At 38.3% G+C, this 27,459-nt stretch overlaps 2 protein-coding genes and 1 long non-coding RNA gene across 14 annotated transcripts in view; 2 read left to right on the top strand and 1 right to left on the bottom strand.

Moving 5' to 3' along the window:
- Positions 1-6,695: 6,695 nt before the first annotated feature.
- LOC141377030 (uncharacterized) lies at positions 6,696-18,563 on the bottom strand. The gene is made up of 3 exons (XR_015506199.1): positions 17,884-18,563; positions 17,695-17,803; positions 6,696-8,422 (listed from the first exon to the last, which is right to left on the bottom strand). It is a non-coding gene; the product is annotated as an uncharacterized LOC141377030 (long non-coding RNA).
- cimip5 (ciliary microtubule inner protein 5) lies at positions 18,286-23,234 on the top strand. Of its 4 annotated transcripts, XR_015505348.1 has the most exons (5): positions 18,290-18,397; positions 18,509-18,747; positions 19,108-19,147; positions 21,690-22,341; positions 23,040-23,234. XR_015505348.1 is itself a non-coding variant. In NM_001327779.1 (4 exons), the coding sequence occupies exons 2-4, from the start codon at positions 18,518-18,520 to the stop codon at positions 21,885-21,887; spliced, it is 468 nt and encodes a 155-aa protein (NP_001314708.1). In that variant the 5' UTR covers positions 18,286-18,397; positions 18,509-18,517; the 3' UTR covers positions 21,888-23,234. The 4 variants fall into 4 exon arrangements, 3 of the variants coding, with proteins under 3 accessions (NP_001314708.1, NP_001314710.1, NP_001314709.1); NM_001327779.1 differs by having other exon boundaries at positions 18,286-18,397; positions 21,690-23,234; NM_001327781.1 differs by having other exon boundaries at positions 18,286-18,397; positions 18,504-18,747; positions 21,690-23,234.
- A 1,692-nt stretch (positions 23,235-24,926) lies between these two features.
- rock2a (rho-associated, coiled-coil containing protein kinase 2a) overlaps positions 24,927-27,459 on the top strand; it is an 84,422-nt gene continuing 81,889 nt past the window's right edge. For 8 of the 9 annotated variants that reach the window (XM_087277501.1, XM_087277498.1, XM_087277502.1 and 5 more), the window contains exon 1: positions 24,927-25,728. Coding sequence is in view for 2 of the 9 variants with exons in the window: in XM_087277502.1 (XP_087133628.1) it covers positions 25,630-25,728 (99 nt within the window). In the remaining 7 variants the exon portion in view is untranslated. The remainder of the gene's footprint in view (positions 25,729-27,459) is intronic. The other variant, NM_174863.3, reaches the window with a different exon arrangement.

Below are 27,459 nucleotides of genomic sequence, written 5' to 3'. Positions count from 1 at the left end.
TAGTTGATCATTTGGTATCAGAAGTGGCTTGTATGAAAGGAAAAAGCCTCTAGATTATGTTTATGTTACCAAAATAAAATATGATCATGCCTTGATTTTTAGTTATTTAATTAGGACAGTACGGTCTGACTTTGCTTAAATGAAAGTATTGTCACTTAACAGAAATAGTGCACAGTATAGAAAATAAAGTCATGGTGCAGTGGAAAAATAATTACTATTGTGTATGAATCTAATGAGCTCGGAGGACTGCATCCACACATCTCTGCAATGACTCAAATAACTTATTAATGAAGTCATCTGGAATGGCAAAGAAAGCGTTCTTGCAGGACTCCCAGAGTTCATCAAGATTGTTTGGATTCATCTTCAATGCCTCCTCATCTTACCCCAGACATGCTCAATAATGTTCATTTCTGGTGACAGGGTTGGCCAATCCTGGAGCACCTTGACCTTCTTTGTTTTCAGGAACTTTGATGTGGAAGCTGAAAAATGAGGAGTACTATCCTGCTGAAGAATTTGCCCTGTTCTGTGGTTTGTAATGTAATGGGAAGCACAAATGTCTTGATTCCTCAGACTGTTGATGTTGGAATCGACCTTCTGTCCCTTTTTCAAATTATCAACCAGAAGTCAAGTTATTATTTGTTGATCTTACAACTGGGATCGACGACAAGACTTTTGTGAGGTAGTGTATTGTATATCTAAAACATAACTCTGTATTTAAAGTCAGAAAACTAAGTACAAAAATCAAAGAAACCACTAAAATATTTCTCTACAAAATAAACGAGTTCTTACTTATGCAGCGTGTTTACAGCACTCAGTGAAGATGTTGTTCTTATTAAAATTTTATGTCTTGCCTAGACTAGAGGCATCCCAGGTCCTGTCAGACCCTTTAGAGTTTTTATTTTTCTTTTTTTTTTTTAGCTCTGATATACTCTTTCAAAGTATTCAAATTAAAATAAATGAGATGAAAAACTGTTGTAATTCACATGATCTAAGAGCAGCATACAAAGGCTTTCTTAGCATATGCAAAACAGTATAACACATAAAATTTCTTTTGAAATATTGAGGCTTTTGGTATGACATTAATAATACTGTAGAATAACCCAGTTTTTTTGTTCATGGCCTCATGTGCACGAACATTGTGAAATGAACCCAGTGTTGTCCAGAGTTTGCTTCACATTCATCTGTTCCTGTACAACAAATTCCCCAACCGTCATCAGCCAGTCCAAAACAGCATTTATATTTTACAGAATGAGCCATAATCAATGCATGTATGCGCTGTCGAAGAGAATCTGTGATGAATGAGATCAGTTTATCAAACAATGTTCTGGCAGAAAGAGGTTTGCGGTGATGCTGAAAGGCTCAGGCTGCTCTTACCACCTAATAACTCTGTAAAACTGCAAAACCCACATCACTCTTGTAGTTTAAATAAGGTTTGAATAAGAATTCTGCAAATATATGCGGTGAGTTCTTAAAAAAAGGGTTTTCTATATGCTATAAAAAAGGGTTTCTAATCAATCAATCAATCAATCAATCATGTTAAAATGTAAGTAATGATAATAACACTATATTACAATGACATACATTTTCTAAACCTTTCATGATTACTACCTTTTTTCTTTTTCTAGCAGGATGTTTGTCATGTGCGGAGATGAATCTCGGACAACTAAAGTAAGGATCAAAGTACAATATAATAAGAGTATTCATGTAAGCAGGCAATGGTGAAAACGAGCAAAACAGGTACATACAGGGCATCCAAATTAAAGGGCAGCTGTCAGACATATAACAAAATAACAACTAAGATCAGGGAAATGGCAGGTGAAGACAAATAGCAAATAAAACTAACAATGACTGCAAACAAAGACTCAGTCCTGAACTGGTGTATGTGTGGTGTATAAGTAGTCAGTCCAGATGATCAGTGATGTTGGGATTTAGGTATGTGTGAGTCATCGGTGGTGAACAGCAACCGATGCAAAGCAACCGATGCAAACAGCAAAGTGTGAAATGGCATGATGGGAATTGTCGTGCATAGTGTGATGTGTAGTTCACCAGCAATCTGCAATTAGCGAATCGCTGGTGATCATGCCAGTGTTATTGTACATTTACAGTGCATTCAGAAGATATGCATAGCCCTTCACTTTTTCCACATTTTTTAATGTTATAGCCTTATTCCAAAATGGATTAAATTAATTTATTTCCTCAACATTCTACACACAATAGCCCATAATGACAATGTGAAAAAAGATTTTTTTAAATTGTTGCAAATTTATTAAAAAATAAAAAACCTTAAAAAAATCACATCTACATAAGTATTCACATCAGTTGCGTTGAAGCTCTAAATTGAGCTCAAGTACATTCTGTTTCCACTGATCATTCTTGAGATGTTTCAGCAACTTAATTGGAGTTCACCTGTGGTCAATTCAGTTGATTGAACATGATTTGAAAAGATCTGTCTATATCCCAGGGTTGACAGTGCATGTCAAAGCACAAACCAAGAATGAAGACAAGGATAGGGAAGGTTACAGAAAAATGTATGCTGCTCTGAAAGTTCCATTGAGCACAGTGGCCTCCATCATCCGTAAGTGGAAGATGTTTGGAACCACTAGAACTCTTCCTAGAGCTGGCCGGCCATCTAAGCTGAGTAATCGGGGGAGAAGGGCCTCAGTGAGGGAGGTGATCAATAACTCGATGGTCAAGCCATCTGAGCTAGAGCATTCTTCTGTGGAGGAGGGAGAACCTTACAGAAGGATAAGCATCTGTGCATCAATCCAACAATCAGGCCTGTATGGTAGAGTGGCCAGACGAAAGCCACTCCCCGCAAGGAATTTGCTAAAAGGTATCTGAAGGACTCTCTGAGTGAATGCCATGCATTACGTTTGGAGAAAACCAGGCACCGCTCATCACCAGGCTAATACCATCCTTACAGTGAAGTATGGTGGTGGCAGCATCATGCTGTGGGGATGTTTTTCAGCAGCAGGATCTGGAAGACTAGTCAGGATAGAGGGAAAGATGAATGCAGCAATGTACAGAGACATCCTGAATAAAGACCTGCTTCAGAGTGCTCTTGATCTCAGACTTGGGCGACGATTCATCTACCAGCAGGACAATGACCCAAAACACACTGCCAAAATATCAATAGAGTGGCTTCACAACAACTGTGTGAATGTTCTTGAGTGGCCCAGCCAGAGCCCAGACCTAAATCCAATTGAAGAGAGAGAGATCTGAAAATGGCTTTACACCATTGCTTCCCATCAAACCTGATAGATCTTGAGATGTACTGCAAAGAGGAATGGGCAAAAATTCCCAAAGACAGGTGTGCCAAGCTTGTGGCATCCTATTCATAAAGACTTGAGCCTATTATTGCTGCCAAAGGTGCATCAACAAAGTATTGGGCAGAGGCTGTGAATACTGATGTACATGTGATTTTTGAGGGTTTTTTTCTAATAAATTTGCAACAATATCAAAAAAATATTTTTTTTCACATTGTCATTATGGGGTATTGTGTGTAGAATTTTGGGGAATAAATTAATTTAATCCATTTTGGAATAGGGCTGTGACATAAAAAATGTGAGAAAAATAAGCGCTATGAATACTTTCTGGATGTACTATCTATCAGTACTGGGGAACATCCATACACTCTCAGTCTCACATACGCACTCATACACTACGGTCAATTTAGTTTATTCAATTTACCTATAGTGCATGTCTTTGGATGGTGGGGAAACCAGAGCACCTGATAAAAACCCACACCAACACGTGGAGAACATGCAAACTCCACACAGACATACCAATCTATGTAAAAAATAACAGTCTTTATATTTTATTGAGGGGGTTCCTCACAAAGGGATAAATTGATTGTCATAGGCATAAAAAGAGCTACAAGCAAATCAAACAAAAATAGCTGCCTTAAAATGCTTACAGATAGACTTGAAGTTTGCATGGCACATCAAAATGTTTCAATACACGATATTTTTGTCCCATTAGCAGACACAACGATATTTTTGTCTTGTTGTCTCTCTGACGAGGAGTTTATAGTAACCATGTCTTCTCCCTAAGGAATCAGATCCTCTTGTCTATGCCTCAAACACCCCTTATACTTCAGTGAGAAACTCTAGTCGGAATTACATAATCTTTCATGTTGTTTTTGACCCACATAAACAAGCCCCCAAAACATCCTTCAAGCCTATTCTACGCTCTACAAATTCTCTAAACAGCATCAAAAGAGAGCGTTCACTCACTCCTCAGAATAACATTTGTCTTTGTAGGATTATTGTGCAGCCGTCCATCCCTCCTGTATCAGAGCATTGTTTCTCTCTCTTGCGGGTTAATCTCTGTGTCTTGGGAAAGACTCTCTGTGTCTTGGAAAGGCAGGAGGCGAGCGGGGTCTGCTGTGGAGGTGATAACTCTAAAAGGATTAACTTCACAGAGATTCTGAGGAGGGAATAAAACCGGCAGAGTTTAGAGGAAGTCAAGGACAGTCTGCCTACTAACCGGGCTGCTCCAATACATACAAACACTGTGTTATCAGAGTTAATTATATCTTTCTGTGTGCCAGAGTCTCTTTTACATGGAAAAACCCCATTTAACTGCAGTCGAGTTTGTGGTTATTTTCACTGGTGTGTACAACAGTGGAGATCAAATGGATGAGATTAGATATTTTTTTCTTATCTATCTATCTATCTATCTATCTATCTATCTATCTATCTATCTATCTATCTATCTATCTATCTATCTATCTATCTATCATCTATCTATCTATCTATCTATCTATCTATCTATCTATCTATCTATCTATCTATCTATCTATCTATCTATCTGTCTGTTTGTCTATCTACAGAGGGGCAAAAAACTATTTAGTCAGCCACCAATTGTGCAAGTTCTTCCCCTTAAAAAGTCCTGTAATATTCGTCAAAGGTATACCACGACTATGAGAGACAAAATGAGAAAAAAATCCAGAAAATCACATTGTAGGATTTTTAATGAATTAATTGGTAAATTCCTCTGTAAAATAAGTATTTGGTCACCTACAAACAAGCAAGATATTTGATTCTCACAGACCTGTAACTTCTTTAAAAGGCTCCTCTGTCCTCCACTCCTTACCTGTATTAATGGCATCTGTTTGAACTAGTTATTAGTATAAAAGACACCCGTCCACAGCCTCAACACTGTAAACTCCACTATGGCCAAGACCAAAGAGCTGTCAAAGGACACCAGAAACAAAATTGTAGACCTGCACCAGGCTGGGAAGACTGAATCTTCAATAGGTAAGCAGCTTGGTGTGAATAAATCAACTGGGGACAACTATTATTAAAAAATGGAAGACATACAAGGCCACTGATAATCTACCTCGATCTTGGGGCTCCACGCAAGATCTTACATTGTGGTGTCAAAATGATCACAAGAACTGTGAGCCAAAATCCCAGAACCACACGGGGGACCTAGTGAATGACCTGCAGAGAGCTGGGACCAAAGTAACAAAGGGAGAATGTCATATGGTCAGATGAAACCAAAATAAAGCTTTTTGGTAAAAGCTTAACTTGTCGTGTTTGGAGGAAAAAGAATGCAGAGTTGCATTCAAAGAACACCATACCCACTGTGAAGCATAGGTATAGGGGTGGAAACTTCATGCTTTGTGGCTGTTTTTCTGCAAAGGAACCAGGACGACTGATCCATGTAAAGGAAAGAATGAATGAATGGGGTCATGTAACGTGAGATTTTGAAAGAAAACCTCCTTCCATCAGCAATTAGGGCATTGAAGATGAAACATGGCTGGGTCTTTCAGCATAAAGCCTGGTTTATACTCGACGAGTCTGCTAGTTTGCTTGAGTGCATGCGCGAATGTGACGTCATCGCGGAGTTTGCGGAGGTTTGCTTTGGGTGCGCGCGACATAATTTCAGCCAGCGGTACGCATGGTTTTTTTGAGACTCAAGCGAACAGTTTGCACAGTGCAGCATTTGATTTAAGTTGAAAATGAACCATTTTGAAGAGATTTTGTCTGAAACAGGAATCTATAAAAACTATAATTGAGGAACAAATTATTTCTTTGATAAATTTCGATAATATCGGTTTACAATATACTGATGGATGTTTTTTCTAGGCTTTACTGGTGACAATGATCAGGAATGTTGGACCATTATTGCCTTTTTAGCATATCAGTAGAAGACAGAAACTAGCCAGTAATGTGCCAATTGTGAAGCGGGCTAAATCTAAAAAACATTTGTTTTTTTTAGTAAGTAGTTTAGCAAGTGATGCATCAAACTTTCATTTAAAATAAAAATTTACAATAAAAATAAATGGTTTAAAAATTTTTAATGATATTACTGAATAGACATAGTTCCGCAAACTTCCTACTTCTCTGTTTATTCATGTGATTTTACTGTCAGTTTCTTTTGATCGCCCCCTGTCATTTTAAAGAATACCACAATGGCGAACGCGGCAAGTATTAAAGCCTTGTCTGTTTCGCAAAGTGCGCGCACAGTCAGTGGAGGTGCACGATGCGGCGCCAGGCGAAAAAATAAATCCAGCTTAACAATGATCCTAAACACATCACCCGGGCTATAAAAGAGTGGCTTCGTAAAAAGCATTTCAACGTCGTGGAGTGGCCTAGTCAGTCTTCAGATCTCAACCCCATAGAAAATCTTTAGAGGAAATTGAAAGTCTGTGTTGTCCAAAACATCACTGCGCTAGAGATCTGCATAGAGGAATTCAATTCAATTCAATTCAGCTTTATTTGTATAGCGCTTTTACAATGTAGATTGTGTCAAAGCAGCTTCACATAAATGGTCATAGTAACTGGAACAGTGTGGTTCAGTAACTGGAACAGTGTAGTTCAGTTTTTAGTGTTTAAGTTCAGTTCAGTTTAGCTCAGTTCAGTGTGATTTAATCATTACTGAGAGTTCAAACACTGAAGAGCAAATTCATCGATGCGTAGCTCTACCAATCCTGAACCATGCGAGGCAGTGGCGACAGCGGAGAGGGAAAAAAAGCTTCACCTGATGGGAGTGAAGAAAAAAAACCTAGAGAGAACCAGACTCAGTTGGGCACGACCATTTTAATTTCTCCGATGGCCAAAAGTCTTGTGCAGAACTTCATACGCCGTGGTTTAGGCTGGAAGATGGCCTCAGCGAAGACTCGTCTGTCCCTGGAGCGTTGCTGGAATCAGACTCATGTTCTCCACTCCCCACGACCATCAGCGCAGCAGCAGCTCAGGATATGGCCTGGTCCCGGATATGGAATCCTTGGGATCATCACGTCGCTGGTCTTGGATCCAATCAGTGACTCCGCATAATCTGAGGACCTCGGGATGAGTATCCCCAGGTGAAAATAGAGAATAAAGAAAATAATTAGCGTAGCTGCTGTTCATAGTGTATATAAGCAAGATGTAGAAGCCAGTGTGGAACCCGCTAGGTGATGCATTGAGTGTATGCTTTACTAAACAGATAGGTCTTTAATCTAGTTTTGAACTGGGAGAGTGTGTCTGAGCCTCGGACGTTATCAGGAAGGCTATTCCAGAGTGTAGGAGCCATGAAAGAGAAGGCTTGACCTCCTTTACTTGATTTTGCTATTCTAGGTACTACCAGAAGCCCTGAATTTTGAGATCTTAAAGAGCGAGTTGGTTTGTAGCGAGACAGAAGGTTGGTTAGATAAACAGGAGCTAGATTATTTAGAGCTTTATAGGTGAGAAGTAATATTTTAAATTCAATACGAAACTTAACAGGCAGCCAGTGTAAGGAATGGGACAAAATACCTAGAACAGTGTGTGAAAACCTTGTGAAGACTTACAGAAAATGTTTGATCTCTTTTATTGCCTACAAAGGGTATATTACAAAGTATTTAGATAAAATTTTGTTATTGACCAAATACTTATTTTCCACCATAATTTCCAAATAAGTTCATTAAAAATCCTACAATGTCATTTTCAGATTTTTACTTTTTTGCCCCACTCTATCTATCTATCTATCTATCTATCTATCTATCTATCTATCTATCTATCTGTCTGTCTGTCTGTCTGTCTGTCCGTCCGTCCGTCCGTCCGTCCGTCCGTCCGTCCGTCCGTCCGTCCGTCCGTCCGTCCGTCCGTCCGTCCGTCCGTCTGTTTGTCTGGCTCTTCTTTGGTAATTGTGAACACCTTATTTTCCTTTTTTTAAATAGTTCAATGGTTTTCTTCAATTTTCCATAATTTTTCTGCATACCTGTTGGAATCTTTATGTCAGACAGTTTCTTTCTATTTCATTATGAAGTCCTTGGGCAGAATCCAGTAGGAAACAGACCTCAAGCTGCACATCAGAAGACTGCCTGCATGGTATGAAGGTCACACTGTCTCAGGATGAGCGGTTAAAAGTACCATTAGTGGTACTTCTTACAGCAGGGGTCCACTGAGTATAGATCCAACGACTTATTCCATTCTTTCTGTTTCTTGAGAGTCTAGGTAAGTGGACAAAAACACATTACAAACACACAATCCAACTCTGACCTGAGGTCAGAAACAATCTAAATAATACGGAGAGCACCTTAGTTTTGCTGCCTGCTGATTAACAATATAAACACCTTGGATGCATCTCATTTGTGGAGATTAGCACAGTAATTAAGGCAATTTGGAACAGAAAATTGAACTTTGTTTGTTCCATCTGAGGTGCTATAACTGTATGCCAATTTACTAAGAGAGCTTTAATTCCGTAGCACAGAAGATTGGTGGTGTATTACTTTTAAAGGGCAATGTGCAGAGCTATATTTGTGCTTTATTTGAGAAATTGATGTTGATTGAAGTATGAAAAGCAACCGGTGTGTTTCTTGCTGTTACATGTGCATTTTAATGTTCTTATGATTTTGTTTTGGTTAGCTTGACGTCATCATCACATCCCTAATTTTAGAGCGTGGTTGGTATGTTGTTGCTTGGTTACCAAGTCGTACACTCAAGCTTCCTGTCGCCTGAAGAAACTTGAGGCGTCGGGAGAAAAACACGGAGGCACACGCAGAGACACAAAGGTAACGTGGAGCAAAAGAAAGCACTCAGCGTCTGACAATCTCAATAAACAAAAGACAGACAGTGCTTTTAAAGACTGTCATTCTTATTGAAATCATCGGGCTGCCCTTGTCTCTGTCATTCTCATCTCTCGCACTCTTTCTTCCTTTCGCTCCCAAACTGCTTTTTAATTACTGTCTTCAAGCATGTAAAAGCCCATAAATGCTCAATACAAACAGAGGCCTGTGTAATTAAATGGCTGATTAGTCGTATCTAAGGGAAACCACGAGGCAGGGGCTCAATTCAGCTGCCACAAGTTATCAAACCCAACTCGCATATGCACTTACAAACACACACCCACACTAATGCTCACATTAATATGGGCACAGACGCCTTTCCATCTTTCGCATGCAGGCAAACATATTTCATATTCACTGGCTTTTGCAAAGTAATTGGTGAAATGTGTGAGCGAAGAAAGAGAAAGGCACAGAATGAAACAGAATACAGAGGTTTTAGCGTTTTTCTCTGTCAGGCGGGCAGCAGCTTCGCCCGTTTTGTCTGCTTTGCGGCAGGATAATTACAGTCATCATGCCTCCATCTCTCTGTGGAAAGGATGCAGGGAAAAATAGCAATTATATAACAGCTTTAGAGAGGGTCATCGGACTACAACCCTAAGAGACAATTTTGCTGTAAAAAGTAACCGCAGAAGCCAGTTCATTATGTGTCAGGGGTTGCACGTGTGCGGTGAAAGCCCTGCATTGTGTGTGTGTGTGGGAGGAAACGAGTTTTCCTCAAGTGACCCCTTTATTTGTCCTTTAATGTTATTGTGATTATTTTAGTTTTTTCTGTTATGTGTTTGAGCTATGCATTTCTGAATCTTTATATATAATGTTTTTTTTTCTTTTTTGCCTAATGTACCTTGGCTGAATCTCTTCCCTTGTTCTTCTTGCATGGAGACATTTTGTGCACCTGCTTCATCAGAGATCAGAAGCGTAAAAAGGCCCAGTGATTTCCAGTCAAGCAAGCTCTTGATTGCAGGCTGATTTGTGTCACTCTTTTGCACTTTCAGGCATTTAGCAAGATGTCAGAGAACACTTCACAGTTTTTTTTCAGTAGCTTTGGTACATTTCTCAGATCAGAATTAAAATTTGGCAAAACAGTAAGTACGTTTCTTAAAACAACGCAGGGCAACTGGGGGAGGGGGGATACGTTATCCTCACTTTTAGACACAGACCATTTAGAAACAGCTGAATAATACAGTTTTTCCAGTGGCTTTGGTGCATTTCTCACAACATTATTTACATTTGCACAACAGTTAATGCATTTCTCAAAACAATCAGTACAAACTGCAGAACCTAGTTGATAACCTGCAAAAGCATGTCGCTTGCTCAAAATGGATAGCTCATTCCTCAAAAGCAAGTATTCATGTCAATCAAAGTGTCAGTGTCATCAAGATGAAAAGTCCTGACACCATTGTTTATGAACACTTCTTGAAAATGCTCAAGACAGCACTATATACTATTTAAACAGCCGTTTGAAAACTACAGTAAAGTTAGACATCACTGCATTTAGTGAGGTATCTGAGTACAAGACACTGAATATGTATGTTTTACATTTTTACTGCTTATGCTGTTTGCAGTTCTAATTTATTCACAAAGGAATACACCCTTATTACAGTTTTTCTCAATCGCTGTGGTGCGTTTCTCACAACACCAGTGCAACTGAACAAATTATATTATATTTTAAGAAATATTTAAAATATTTTGGTACAGTAGCTTTTGAAGTGGAGGGTCCTTTTCAGAAATGCTAACTGACCCAGTCGAAGCTCGATCCAGAGACCTTCTCTCTGTGAGGCGACAGCGATACCTACTGCATAATATAATTTATTCATGCATACATTTTCTTTTTGGGTTAGTCCCTTTATTAATCTAGGTTCGCCACAGCGGAATGAACTGCCAACTTATCCAGCATATGTTTTACACAGCGGATGCCCTTCCAGCCACAACCCATCAATGGGAAAATAATATAATTATATTCAATAATTATAAATAATAATTATATATTAAATATTATTATATATATATATAATAATACTATAATCAGAATTAGCTGGAATGTCTTAAGCTTTGATTGCAGTGTACAATCATTGTAGCTTTGTTTCAGCAATCTTATGCAACATTTTTTTCAAATGAAAGTTTTTGGCCTAGTTGTTATAGTGAAATAAGAGATTGAAACCGCTGTGTAAAGTCTACTGCAGTACATCCTTAAGATTTTCAATTAAGTTAAGTCTTCGGTGGTGGAGTAATCATGTCTGACAATGGTTCTTCATGCTCCCACATTTTGAGCCCAGTAAATCTTATAGCATTGTCATCCTGGAATATGGCCATATACTGTAGGTCTTCCAACGGGGTTGTATAAGAAATGACAGATTTAAACTACATCAGTTATGATTTAAAGTAATTAATGCCAAAGATATAACATGCCAGACACATAAACGCTGCAATACTGATCCAGCTCTAAATGCTTAAGCATTTGCCTATTTAAATGCAAACTTTTATTATTATTCATTTAATTTTTTAATCCACAATTTAAATCATCACGTAAAATGTGCGCTTTAATATACCTTTCTCAATTGATCCAATCTATTCGCCAAATAAAATAAAAAACTGACTGACTTTTGGGTGCATCTCATCTAATTACCTCTTCATCAGACATCTTGGGTTCAGTAGCAGTAATTACTCTCAGTTCTTTTAGTCCAAGTTTCAGATCAGTGTGAGTCATTTAAATCAGGTTAAATAAATTATATGCCTGCAGGCGCACTCCTTTAGCTGCCAGACCTGACCTGTGATCAGGTGGAAATGATGAGGACAGAGGTAGGAGTGATCTGTCCATCTCTCGCTCTATATTAAGCCCGTGTGACCACATTGGGCAGAAACATGCTGAGTTTATGTGACTGTCTTCTTGCTATCTAAGTAGTTTCAGACTTGATTTTAAACACACACACACACACACACACACACACACACACACACACACACACACACACACACACACAAACACACACATTGACACATTTTAGCATATGAGCCTCCTAGTTCACAAGGGTGAGAAGCAGGTATATAGTAATCCTTATAGGTTGTGTTTGTGTTGTGTCTCTGTCTCTTGGTGACTTTGTTTGCTTTGTTGTCATTTGATATACAGTAAAACATATCTTTAAATTAGACCAATAGCTTATAAGTGACAAGACATTCTGTACTATTTACAATGTGACTATTCACTTTATCAGGTTTGTTCTGATTTTTTGGTGCTGGAAACATTCCCTTAAGATTTTTAATAATATTGTCATGACAGCATCAAACACAGTTGCCGCAGATTTGTCTGTTTATCCTTGATGTGAATCGCATGTTCCTACAAGGTTATTCATAGATTGAGGAGGAGGCCATTTAGGAATGAACTCTTTGACATGTTTAAGAAACTGTTGGAGATATGTAGGTTTTGAGATGTGGACATAAAGTGATAAACATGGCCAACAACAGTACTTGGGTAGCTTAAACAACACTGACTTGGTACAAAGAGGCTCTAACAGTGGCAAGAAAAAATGCCCAGTGGAATTAAATCATCATCAATATAAGCTGAACGACTTAAACACTGCAGGGTAAATCCATCCTTTCATGTTGTTTATGGCATGTTCTAACTCTATTGTTCTTAGGGCATACTCACACTACTATGCTATCCGAACCGTGCCCAGGCCTGTTTCCCGGATCGTTTGAGAAGTGTGAGTGCTCTGTATCGGGCTCAGGCACGGTTCACTTGGCCTGCCCTGGCCCGGTTGGAAGAGGTGTGCCAGAGTGTGGTTCACTTGGGCTTTGGGCTGAGTGCAAAACGCGCCTGAGCCCAAAACTGAAGAAGAAACGTGACTTTTAAGGGACTGTTTTATATGGATTTATTAATCATTCCAACTGTTTAATGAACACAAACTGTCATAGTTTATTAAAGACACAAACCCCTCACTGCACGACAGCTGCACCTTCAGCAAATCTCCTAATTCCTGCAGCACGAGGACTTTATGATTGTTTATGAGTGTCAGCAGTGGTTGATCTGTTAGGCGAAATATTTGACTGCGTATCACCGTATCCCAAACGACTAAAACGATATAACTGAAGAAATCTCCATTGTGCCGAGAGAGAAATCGCTTACTGAACAGTGCATCATCGATGACATAAGTGTGCCCAGCCCCGAATGTAATGTGAGTGCGGGCCGTCGGGGGAGATGGGAGGGGGGACAAGCATGCTTTAGGCCCGGTTCAAGTCAACTGTATATAGTGTGAGTATAGTGTGAGTACGCCCTTAATTTCTCTCAAAGAACTGCTGCTCACTGGCAAATCTTTTTGGACAATTCTTTGTAAAGATAGTTGTGCTCGTGCCTTTTTCTCAAATTCTTGGACCAAACCATCTGACATCAGTAACCATTCTTTTTCCACATTCTAATGCTCGGTTTGAGGTTCAGCAGATAATTTTGACCATTTCTGCATATGCCCTAAGGTCTGCGTTCACATTGTTTTTCTTAAAATGATTAAGTAATCTGTGCAAGTTAATCCACTGAAGTTTTAGTTTGTTTTGGTAATCTTCAATCAAAGCCTGACCATGTCCTGGAGTGGCTGCCCTTCTCTTGATGTGAATTTGAGGGCTTCCATAGCAACTGTATACCAATATTTTTAACCCCGCCCCTCTCACCGTTAATTTGCTATGAGGGGATGATGCACAAAAGAAAGCCCTGCCTTGTAATCAATATTCTGTTTCAGTTGGAAGTACATCAATATGCTGAAATTTCACATTCGCGTGGACTTCAAAGGATTAGTTCACACAAAAATAATACTCTATTTTCATTACTCACCCTCATGCCTTTCCAATCCCCTGAGACCTTCATTCATCTTTAGAACACAAGTTAAAATATTTCAAAAGAAATCTGAGAGCTCTGACCCTAATAGACAGAAATGGTCCAGAATCGTTCAAAGTCCAAATGTGCTACTGTAATTATATGTAGCACAAAACAATTTTGTGCACCTTAAAAAAATGTAAAAATGACTTGTTCATATTTTAATTCAGGCAATACGATGCTTACATGCTTCGCTGCTGACTCTAATGGCATTACATTGTACGGCATATAATAAGTGCAAACCCTGTAGAGGAAGAGCTTGAAATATCACAAGGGTAAGTTATTAATAACAGAATTTTTGTTTTTAGGTGTTAGTGAGGCCAGCAGGAGGCGCTCAGCCAGCCAGTGAGTCCTAATGCCCCAGTAAAGTGAAGGGGACACTATACTGTCAGTGAGCGCCGTCTATCAGATGAGACAATAAACTGAGGTCCTGACTCTCTGTGGTCATTAAAAATCCCATGGCACTTCTTGTAAAGAGTTGGAGTGTAAAGGCCAAAGTCCCTATATCGGGCCTTACCCATCATGGCCTCCCAATCATTCCCATCCACAGAATTGGCTCTTTCACTGTCTCTCCACTCCACCAATAGCTGGTGTGTGGTAAGTGCACTGGCGTTGTTGTCCTGTGGCTGCCTTCGCATCATCCTAGTGGATGCTGCACACTGGTGGTGGTGTGGAGAGACCTGCATCATCATTGTGAAGCGCTTTGGGTGTATGGCCATACAAGATAACTGCGCTATATAAATACACATTACAACAACTGAATACTTTGAATTTCTCTCATATGATTGGCTGAGTAGATATTGAAAGTAGCAAGCAGTTGAACAGTAATTAAAAGCAGCAAGCAGTTGAACAGTAATTATTGAGTGGATTCAGTGGCTGAACAGGAATTGTAACTGCAGCCTTTTAGTAAACAGTATAACCTTTTAGTACATTTCTGTTAAGTCTTCTAGTTTAGTAAGTCACCTCTAGAATTCACTGATTGTAGCTGTAATGTTATTTAATCGACAGGATGACTGACTGCTGTCAGATGTGATCACACTGCTGGAAAACAATCTGCGGGAGAAAACACACAATCCTGTGCACTCACTAGCCCCTTTCACACAGTGATACCGGAAAATATCCGGAAAATTTACGGAACGACTTTACCGGTATGTTCAAAAAAGCGCTGTTCACACAGGCGAGGACGTTACGGAAATTTTCCGGAAAAGAGCATTCACACATCCATTCCAAAATACCGGTAAATTCTGACATCATTCACCACAAATGAGCTTTAAACGGCTGCGCTTGTATTTGTAAACATTTGACTAAATTACAAACTCTTTTGATGATCAATATTGTAAACAACTTTCACAGGATCATATTCGCATGTCGAGATGTTCATAATATGTGCGTGTGCTGCCGCTCACAGGCTGTTTCATGGGCACACGCAAAGCTTGAAGGTAAACAAACAACGGCTTATCATAAGCATCTTATCGATGATTATTTGCACAGTTGGCATTAAGGAGAACATATAAACGTGATCTGACTAACTTCTAGCAGCTAAATGCGTCTGGAAAAATATTCAAAGGTTTTTATTCTCACCAACCGCGCGGACGTAAATGCGTCTGACTGTTGTGATTGGCTAAAGCAGAAGTCTTACGTCAGCACGTTCTAGACGTGCACGCGCTTATTCCGGAAATATTCCTTCTGCGTTCACACAGCGCAGCATTCCGGCAAATTGCCGGTAATGTTACAACTTCTCTTTCCGGAAAATAGCCAGAACGAATTTACCGGTATTTTCAAAAAGGACCTGTTCACACATACAACCTTTCCGGAAAATTGCCGGTAATTTTCCGGAAAGGTCTGTATGTGTGAAAGGGGCTATTGTCTACGATTTTGGTGTATTTTAGTGCATTTCTGGTTTATTATAATAAATGTATTTTTGTAGATTATTCATGCATATATATATATATATATATATATATATATATATATATATATATATATATATATATATATATATATATATGATATATTTGGACTCCTCATGTCAGGTTTGCCCTGGGAAATAGTGTAATGTTTAATTCAATTTTCTGAGATATTAATGATACCAAAGAAACCACATTTCCCTCTAAACACCCACATGGATTTTTTCATGCCAGTGAACATTTCTCTGGCATATATTTAAGTCTGTACACACACACACACACTGACTCACTGATAGACATGCACACACACACACACACACACGTACACCCCATACACCTGTTTGTCTGTGTGTTTCCACTACTCCCATACAGCAAGCTTTAATGTGATGTGTTCTCACCATCCGATCAAAAAAAGTCACTTTTTGCAAGTGTGTAGGAGGTCCTTTGAGGAGATAGTGATAAACTCTTTTCTAAGTTAATTAGCAGTCTCGAAAGACCAGATCAGAGAAGCGGACTCCTGACAGAACTGTGGATCTGCCAGCATGAATCAAAAGACTTTAAAGAACAAACATGACTAGATTGGTGAAACTGGACAGAAATAGTTGTTCTGATTTTATCGTACAATAGAGGGGGATTTCATATCTCTTGCTCGCTCACGCTTCACCTTTCCTAACAATTATGTCACCTTGAGTGAGGCGGAAGACCTGTGTGGGCGTCTTGCGTCAGGAATCGGATATCTATCCATAATAAAAAAAATTGCCTCTAATCGTTTCATTAAATGTGTTCATGGTGAAAGCCAGTAATTGATTGGGGGGTGGTGAGTAAGCCTTGCCTAAAATGGCCTGGAAGACGACAGCACACCACAGACTCTTGCAAATCAATGTGGAGGTTGACACGATGTTTAAAAGCAGAACGTACGGACGTCTCCTCCTGCTGTGCACGGGACCATCTGACACCTCTGGGGTGATGATTACATTTTTGATAATAGTTATGAGATGCTTTTAGGTGATACTCATGAAATGGTATATGGGAAATGAATATCCCTATTACAATTAACAATGGAATCAAAAGGTCAAAACATCTGACAGCATCTGAAAATTGCTTATTTTCTATTAGTATTAGATTTTGAATAAGGTGGTTGTTTTATGATTAACTGCAAAATCTACTTTATTGTATTTGCATGTATTTGTTTCTAACATCCCAGCCATATGCTTCATTAACAAAACAGGCTTAAACTATATAAGTAAACTATTCTCCAAACAGCTGGAAAAAACTACAACTTTTAAAACTAATTAAATGGATAGTTCACCCAAACATTTAAATTCTGTCATCCTTTACTCACCCTTAAAAAAGGTAAGTCCCCATATATTTCATCTTAATATATTTTATCTTAATTTGGATGTTCTCTATCTGATGTCGATATTTCCATTAGGTGTGCAGAATTGGAACCAACTGACTCACTGCAGGTACAACATCACCTGAACCCCGAGCAGAAGTCAGAACTACTGTCACAGTGAATCACAGGCTTTACTGAACTCAGATAAATTATTTAACACTGTGACACTGTATGTGAACTTAGTTCAGCCCACAGTTCAGAAAGAGAAAGAAAGGAACTATTCTCTAAAAATATGCCAGGGAAAAACTGTTAACACAGAACATTTACTTAAAGACTCAGAATTAAAATGACATGCTTAAAATTTCTCTTTTTTTTCTTCTCTCTCTCTCTCTCTCTCTCTCTCTCATTTACATTTGTGTGATTAGGCTGCTGCAAATTAACTTTAGCAAACAAAATATGGAGTATACCGCCCCCTTGAGGTCCATAGGAAAACAAAAAAGGCAATATTAAAAGGAGAACTCACTCGACAATATTACAACTCTCAAAATTGACTCACCCTCTACTTCTTTCAAACCTGTTGTTTTTCCCCTTCAGTTGAGCACAAAATAAGATGTTTTGAAGAATGTTGCAAACCGCTAGCAGTTGACATCCATGGTCATTTCTTTCTATGGATGTCAGTCTGATTAGATTTTTCTTCAAAATATGTTTGTTTGGGAATGTCCAGAAACATTCACCTCACTTTTACCTTCTGTGTGGATGAATCTTCTCAGAAGACATTTCTTTGTGCCTTTGCGTTTTTTATCAGTGAACTGGAAGTGTCTAAAACTGATGCTTTGGATGAATTAATAGCTACAGACTTCATCATGGTTGAGCTGCTGTTAGTCTGCCGCATGTTCTGATGTCATTATAAGGACCAATAGTAAGTTTTCCTCCTTAAATGTTTGTGTTAGAACGTTCTGAATGAAGAGAGCTGTCCTGTTAAAATGCCTGCTTGTACTCTTATGTCACCAGACTCTCAGTCTTTGTCTTTTGTGATACTAATTTGCTGTCATTGTAAGAGCGGATGTCTAGCCTCCTCGTGAATTAACAAAAGCTCAGAGAGGGTGTCCCAGCATCGGCCGCTGTCTCCCGGGGAAACAGCCCGGGTAAACAAGAGAGAATCTCCGCGCAACCGGCGGCGGTGGCGGCAGCAGCGCTCGTGTTGTGATTGCTGGGAAAATTGGCGCGCGCAACACTTTTATCCTCCTCAGAACAAGACGGTGAGGTTTGCTAAAAATATTAATTCAGAACTTTGTTAATTGACCAAAATATAGAAATGCACTTCACCCTGGCTTAGCTAATAAATGGTAATATTTGATTTACGAGCTAAGGACTGAGAGATGGATAGAAAAGGAAACGTGCGGCGCGCCACTTCGGCTGGCTACCGTTTACCGGACAGACCAAACGGTCCTCTCGCCTCTCAGTCCTCAGTCTCAGTGTTCAGGCATTCAGCGGGCAGGACAAGAAACGGTGAGACACCGGCGCAAAACGAGGACAGTCGAGATCCTGTAAAGCAGGACCAGGTTTGGAGAGAGTTTGTGCGCGCGGAGCGATCCGGCGTGAAGGAATGGTAAGAATGCGAATATTACTCTCTTTCGTAGAAATATAATGCATTTACCGGTTTGTTACTCGCTTTCCCTGAAGTACCGTAGCTAATCTTTTCTTTCAACCTCTTAAATGTGCCATTGTTTGACCCGTTATTTGATACGGGATAGATTGTGGTTGACCAGGCGCCCCCTGGACGGTGTGTGTTACGCTTACTCATCTCCTGTTCTTAACCAACTGTATATACAGCCGGGCTTACTGTACACAAAACCACTGTCAAATGATAAAACCACAACAGTTTTGCTTCTTAATAATTGATGTCATAGTGTCGCTTGGTGATATGAAAATATCATGTTGTAAAACGCTAAATGCCGTTTAATCACAGGGAGAAGAACTGGAGTTTCCTGATGAACTTTGACCAGCTGGTAAGAAACCCCTGACTCTTTAGCAATCACTCAACTCTGTTGCTGACAGATTTTCTTCTCTATATAGAATAAAAAAAATGATTACATCTATAATTAATACATATATAAAAGATGAATTTCAAAATATCATTAAAATGTTATATCAGGACTGCCAATTGATTAAACTTGTTGTGAAAGTAAGCATATACAGTTTATATTATTTAATGTTTCTTTGCATAATTTGCAATATCCAGCTAAATAAAAAATGGTTTATTGAAGCAACAGCTTGAAGGACATCCACAAACCTTTTTTCAAACTACATCTTGGTGACTCTCTGAAAAAGGACTTTTTTTTAGACTCAAAGGAGATGATAACCAGAGTCCATCTATTAATACATTTATATGTGCAACTGAAAAAAAAACTATTACAGGACAATACTTTTCTAAATGAAAAGCGTACAGTTCATGTACAGTGTAATAGCAAAGAGCATGTTAACATTTTAGATAATCAAAAAGCATTATTTTGAATATACCATTTTAAAAAAAGCTGTAATTAGGAACCAAGCACCAAAGGTGTGTAACCACCTATTGAAATCTTTGGCATTCCTATTATTATTCTGCTGAGATTAAATGGCAGCCCATAGAAAAGTTTGCAGGAAAGTTGTGTCATTTGGCACACTAGTAGAGGACGATTTAAAAATTTACCACAATGAATTTGTAATCTCTAACTCAAACTCTCTAATGCCACCAATTGTCCAAATGTGCAAATTTTATGCTAATAGTACTAAATATGTATGCTAATAGTAATAACTTTAGAACCATAAAATTCTGAACTCTGAATCATTGACTCATGTCAATTCAAATGATGATGCCCAATTTTCACCAAAATCAACTCAGATCATCTGCGGGGCAAAGAGTTATGGTTTTCAAGTTGATTAATCAAACTATTGTCAAATAATGCACAATTGAATTTGTCAACAACAACAAAAAAAATCACGAAATCATAGTTTTATATGCTTATTGCTAAATGATCTGAGGTTTTTCCTGCACAGTTTTGGCGCAGCGCCACCTTGTGGTCATAAGATATGAAAAAGGCTCTTTTCGCTTATATCTCATAAATGCTTTGGCCAAAATACAAAATTAACATAATTACATTGACATAAAAGACATTTTGGTAATCTGCCATTTTGATTGTTGTCTAAAAAGGCTTAATTTTGCGATCACATGGACATATTTTTATAGTTTAACTCATTGTCATGTGGTCTTCATCCATTCCTTGGATATTTTTGAGAACATTGTTACCAAATCAGCCAAATTTCCTGTAGTCATTTTAATGTGGTTTGAAAAACTACTTTCTGAACACTTTATCTGATATTCACAACATTTGACTAGGTGATAGGTGTAACTGTTTTTGTTTACTGCACCATCAAATGCGCTGGCATGATGCCAAATTACACCTGATCTCTACAACACCTATAAAGATATTGACAGCATATTATACCAGTTTAAAGGCTGATTTATACTTCTGCGTCAAGCGCATGCACATGCTCTGGCGCAGCCTACTTGTGGTTGCAAATCCCTCGCCATGGTCTTCGGCGATGCTGACATGCACCTCTCAAAAAATTTAACTACACGACGCAACGACACATAGCGCAAGCTAGCAAGATGGCTTGGTAGCGCTGATGAGTGTGGGCAGAGGTGAGAGCTGCGTGAGCCCGATGGAGCTCTAGATGGAAACTGTTGTTTTGTGTTTACCTTATGATTAAAGTTGCTGCATGTCCACCGATTCCCGTCTCAAAATGAGTGCGTTTCAGCTACTTGTACATTAAGGTAGCGTTCAGAAAAAAACAAAACACCAGTGAAGAAACTCGACACAGTGGAACATAAAAACCCACTGCCTGCTCGTGTTTTGGAAGTGTTATTGCAAAGCAACACAAACAGCATGCAGAAGAATAAATGCACAGCTATGCATATTGCATGCACCGTGGGTCACACCGATCACTCAACGCAGAAGTATAAACTAGGCTTATTTGTGACCTCAAACTGACCACACCACCTAAATGTGGTAACAGTGCCGTCTATGGGTTAAGAGTTATAATAAATAAATAAGTAGCTAATAACATTTGACTGCATAGACTTATTGCAATTAAACTTGAATTATTACTTGGTTTATGCTGATAAAATAGACACCAATTAGACGCTAAACTTGAGGTGCGTCAGTGTCATCTTACACTGAGTACATCACATCAAATTGGTAACATCAGCACCTATTGGTCAAAAGTTATAAAGCAAGGAATTTGTATATCTATTCATTGTTTTCAAGATGTTCTGATATTTTGAGTACAATAAAATTCAAATGTATTCAGAAACTCATTTTTTACGTGGTCTGATGCTCCTTGGCTAGCTTGATGCTGGCGTCTGGGCTGCTTTGCTCATTCTGCATTTGTACTGCTTGATCCCTTAATTGCTGCTTGCAGCTATATTTGACTTTGTCTTCATTATTCAGTGTTTTATTGTTGTAAAAACATGTCTGCATGTTGTTTTTGTCCATGTTACTCTCACAGGGTCACCCGCGTACAGAAACTCCTCTCCCCAACTCTGTGTCTTTATATTCAGACCGACTCCCAAACACCAGTAACCAAATGTTCGGCAGCAGCTTGTACACTGAACTTGGGAATGAACTGGTGCGGCTGGACAATCTGCTAATTCTGACATCCAACCACCGCAAGGCCAAAAGAAATCCAGAGATGCAACCCTGCTGAGGTTTACCAGGCACAAGATGTCTTCAAATTCTCTCTGGTGTATTAGACAGAGATTCTTCCCTTCTCTAGAGATTTTCCCTTGGGTCGTTCTTTTTCTCTCGCCTCTATCTGTTTAAGCTCAATAGTGTTCAGCAGGTTTTTCTGGAAGTATTTATTTTTCTCTTGACAACCCAAATCCTAGCTGCCAATATGTGTATGCATGTGTGTGTTTGCTGTAAGCTTGGCAGTGTGTTGACAGCTTGTGATTTTTTTATTAGATTTTATGTTAACATTAATTTGCATCTTTCAGTGTACTGTATAATGCTGGTGAAGGCAATCAAGATGATCCTGTTAAATGAATAGATTATTTGCTTATTACTTTTTTTGTGGATGAACACAGGTGCTTAGTATATAAATGCAAATAGTTTCAATATCAGTCTCAAACGTTTAGGTTAGAACTTATTTTTCTGTATTTGTGCATCGAAGGAGTTACACTCTTAAAAATATGAGGTTCAAAATATTCATATCAGCATCTAAAGAACCTTTTGTGCAATAGAAAGGTTCTACACTTTAAAAAAAAAGCTTTCATTCGTCCAATTAAAACAAATTCACGGTTATGGTTCACATCTAATTTTAACACTCGACCCAATGAAAAATAAATAATTTGCCTTACACAATATTTTCTTTCTCCATGAGAACAATTTTATACAACCTGGTACAAATCATATTTGGCTTGTTGAATAAAATCAAATTAAATTCTCTTTTTATTCTAAACAAGAAGATACAGCTTTAATCAAAACAACAATTCCCATAAAATGTTTATTCATCCAGTTAAAGAAGTCTAGGGTAATTTCCTAGTTCACATTTAATTTTGCTCACTTGAGCCAATGAAAAATTAATCAGTCGCCTTAATATTTTTTTAAGTCCATATAATTACAAAGCATATTGAGTTTCTGTTTAATTTGCATGCACTGGCCTGTAACCTTTAAATGTTACATTGGTCAAAACAAATATTTCTTAGTTGAGCTCTTGATCAAAAACTTTTATATTTAACTGTTTTGAACCTAAACTGAAATGAAAGATACATTTTTAATTGGATGATGTACTGCTTGAATTTTCTTTTCAGTGTATATAGAACCATCAATGTCAATAAAGTCCCATTATTTTTAAGAGTGTGCTTTAGGTTGCAAGATTGAAAGCCTATACACTAGATGATTAATTCTTTACAGTGAAGTTTACAAATAGTCCTAGCCAACATACATTTTACCCATAGAACATTAGGATTGGAAACAATATTTTGCCAAGACCTACATTTACATATTTATAATTATGCCAAATTTTATTCCAATAAAGTTTTCTTCTCTTAAACAGTTCTTTCTCTCAAACGTCTTTTTTGGATGCTGGTGCATGATTGCAGTCAGAGATGTTGCTGCTCCAAACTGTTTGAACTTTTATTTTCATTTATTTTCTGAGTAATTTAATGTGTAATTGTTAAGTATAAGTAATTGAAGTTAATTTAATGATGGTTAGAATAGATTTTGATTTGCTCATATATGAGATCAAATACATTTTAGGTAATATTAGTACAGCCTGAGTATTCCACACTTGTCTCTGTATAGATAAAAAGCACCCTCTGGTGGGGAAAATACCCTCTTTAAAGGGATAGTTCACTAAAATATTTTATAATATAAAATTACTCACTATTTCCTTCAAGTGGTTCCAAACGTTTATTAATTTCTTGTGTTGTGTTGAACACAAAATAAAATACTGGTGAAAGCTGAAAACAGGAAACCATTGATTTTCATATTTATTTCTCCCGCTAAGGTGAACCTCTAACAGCATCAACAAGTGGACATTCACTTTTAATGTATTTAAAGTTGCAACAACAAGAGGTCGCTGTTTCACATTTTCATTGGGAAGTTCAAAATGTGAATCTATGTTCATTCTGATGGAAGGAAGACTAAATTTTATGAATCAACACACAGGTTACGCCATAATGGAGGCTTTCTATTTTAAAAACAATAAACAAGCACATCATTTTATTAACTTTACCGTTTAGTCCACAAGAGTATGCTACGAATACTACATATAGGCCTACTACAAACGTATCGAAATTTATGTTCAAAAATGATTAAATACGTACACTACTCTGCACTACAGCACCATGATTCACTGTGGTATTTTCCACATCCTGTTTAATCAAGTCTCATTTCGTACTCAAGACAGCTCAGTTCAGTAAACTGCTGTTTATTTGATAACAATATTATCTTTATTCCTCTGTTTATAAGTTATGAGTGAAACATTAGGAGCGGATGAACTGTCTTGTGATTCTTCAGTGATATGTGGTGGGTGTGAGAAACATTGATCCACAGAGGATATTTGCATTCTCCCGTGAGCCGCCGCTCGTGGGCGACAGAGAGAAGTGAAGCTTCATGGGTAAAGTCTGCTGTTGTCGACTGTAGTGGTGGATTCAGCCGATCGGTTCTTTTGAACAGCTCGTTTTAAGGAATCGTCTACTTAAGTGATTCCGGTAGTAGCTCACATCATAACGCAATTGCGACAGTACATTTACTTCGTTATTTTAGTATGGCGTAATTATTTGGACATCAATAAAAAATTGTACATTTTATAAAGTTTGAAGTCACTGAAAAAACTTTGGGAAGGTTTTTCTACCAAAGCCATTTCTTTTGTTATCTAGATATTCTGGATAACATGCACATTTCATTTTATGGTGTGTTTGAAGTAAAATATGTCTGTTCATTTATGTGTGAGTCTTGTAATTTTATATGAGACAGGTTATATACACAAGGTGTAAAACTGCATATTGTAAGGGTTTTTAAACTGTATTGTTAAAAAATCTAATTAAAAGTATATACTTTGAGTGTTTATTTTATTATTAATGCAATGTGTTCCCATTCATTTGAATTCAAGAATCAAGCTATTTTTGTGAGCCTAATAAACCGACTCTTTGAAAGATCCGAATTAAAAGAATGACTCGCTCACGGATCGGACATCGCTAGTTGATGTCAGAGAAAGGAACTCGAGGCTCGAGCAACCTGCAGGAACACCGAGGAACCGATCCGCGGGACTGGCGGGACTAATCCACGAGCAACATGGGGAGACTCTTCAGAAAAGCGCACGCGAGTTACTTAAACTAATTAACTTGATCGTAAATTAATAATAACACAGATAAAAAAACAACTGGTTCCGTATGACGTCGCGTTGAGAGTGTGTTGCGGGAATGCGTTGGAGTTTGTGGACTGCAGCAGATGCTCGACTCTGAACAACAGCAGCGTTGTTTATGAACTGAAGATTTGAAGTCAGGCTCAGCCAGTCCGGAGAGCCCGGGAGAGGGGGAGAGGAGACGAGGGGAGGGAGGAGAGAGGCGGGGAGGAGAGGAGAGGGGCGCCCAGAAAACGCCCTGCTGCTGAATCCTCTCAAAATTAAAACTTTATCGCGCCATTGACGGTACGCTCGCATGAAACGATGGGAAGTTTTATCCAGCACACTTGTTTAAAGTAACCACTTCATAGATTGTTTTGTGAGGGGAAGTTGGAGAACTTCAATTGTTCCCATTGGATTATTTTTTTCGCTTTATTCTGGACAAGTCCGGGGTACTTTTTTTGGAGGGCGGCGAGTCGGAGGCTGTCTAGGCCCGCTGCTGCTCGACAACTTGAAAGAAGATCTCGTATCTTTAATGTAAACCAGAAAAGTTGAGCAGATCGTCCTTCGTTGCTCAGACTGGCGCCAGGACGAGACAAAAATGTCGCTAGGAGCGGAGAGAAGGATGGAAAACCGGCTGAGACAACTGGAAGCCATGATCAAAGACCCGCGGTCTGCGATCAACTTGGAAAGTTTGCTGGTAAGTTCACCGTCCTTTTTCATGAATATTTAATGCGCCTCGAAGATCCGTTGCCTAGTGACACGAGGAAATAAATAGCTCGCGAGCAGCCTAACCGCGATGTTGCATTGCAGAAATGAACGTAACTCTGAGGAAGCTTCTGTAAGCAGCACGTTGATCATGTCTCTTTTAGTATGCTCGCTTTTTCTGCAAAAACATCACCCCACTTCCTACTTCACTGGTCAGTAACTTGTGGATAACCTCAAGTCCCTAACCACCGAGTATTAAACTATTCGCATGCACACTTGCCATATTTGAATAGTTCTGCTGCGTCAAGTTGTGAGTTCATCTGTTGCCTCGCTCCAAATATAGTAATATTGTTGGCCTGCAACATGACAATTTCGTAATTCCCCCTTCCTGCTGTTGATGGGCTGTTTGGTTCTGGAAGTAGACTGTGCTGTTAGCTGGCCTGCAGGTGAAGGGATTGTGAGAGCACGAGAATTCCCAGATTAATACAAGATTGTACACCTAATATGATTTATTTCTCCTAATTTGTTGACTAGTAGATTCAAGTTCAGTGCCCTCAGTTTTGTGATTGTTTGTGACACATGTTCATCTCGACTGAAAGTTTAACAGTTAGTGCCAAGTGATTATATCTGCACAGTGAGCTTGTCGATCGGTTTATTTTTGACCTATCTATAGCCAAAAAATGTTGGCAAGAGTTAGCTGAATCTGATAATCCCCTTTTGGTGCTCCATCAAATAGTTTGGTGTTTGTAAAAACACACCATAAATGAAGATTAATCTATAAGGTTTATTTTAGAGGTATACTTAAAGGCAAACAGTCAATGAATATTTATGTAGTATTGCTTATAGATTTTTGACATTGATTTTGAAAATTCAACTGACATCACTTAAATTAATGACACGTAAAACATGCAACAGAAAATATCAACATTTTAAACTATAAAAGGATTGCACAGTATTATTGAAAATGTTGTTTAAATAAATACCATACTGTGCAGAAGAGACGTTTTAACTGTCACCCCACTTTGAGTTGACACCTTAAAGCGTTTTCTGAATATTATATATAGTATGTCAAAATAAAGTAAGGTTTAGACTAAAGCTGCACAAAATTGGAAAAATCTGACATTGCAGATCATTTTTATTGCGATGTAAATACAGTTTCGGCAGATGACTTAAATAGCTCTATTTGGAATAAATCCATTAACTTTTATTAATATACTATTAATAAATACTATAAAATAAATACTACAAGAATAGATCAATAAGATAGAGCAAAGATAAAAGGGAAATAGATAATCAGCTATTCAGGTACAGTAATATTCAATATGATACGATATTATTATATTTTGCCCCTGATAATGATAAATCACCATATCAGCGATATATCACAAGAAGACCATCCACAATATATCATGATATTTGTAAGTGAAGAGTGAGAAATGGATGAAAAATATACGGTGTATTTCTGTTATTAACAGCACATATAATTCTTAGAATTGTGACATTGATATATGTTGGATCCGCCATTATGAGACGCGCCACCTCATGCATATCGCTATTATGTCCTGTCCGTATTATTGAATAATCAAATGTAATGTAAAATGTAAACACTGTACATTCTTCATTGCTGATCAGCTATAATAATCTCAATTGCGAATGCACACATTGCAATATCGATGCTGAAAGGATATATATTGTGTGCAGCCCTAGTTTACTATTAGCCTAG

Source organism: Danio rerio, chromosome 13 (assembly GCF_052040795.2).
Source record: "Danio rerio strain M-AB ecotype USA chromosome 13, GRCz13ab, whole genome shotgun sequence".
NCBI lineage: Eukaryota > Metazoa > Chordata > Actinopteri > Cypriniformes > Danionidae > Danio > Danio rerio.
Note: the sequence above shows the minus strand (reverse complement) of the source record. Positions and strands in the feature narration are given on the sequence as shown.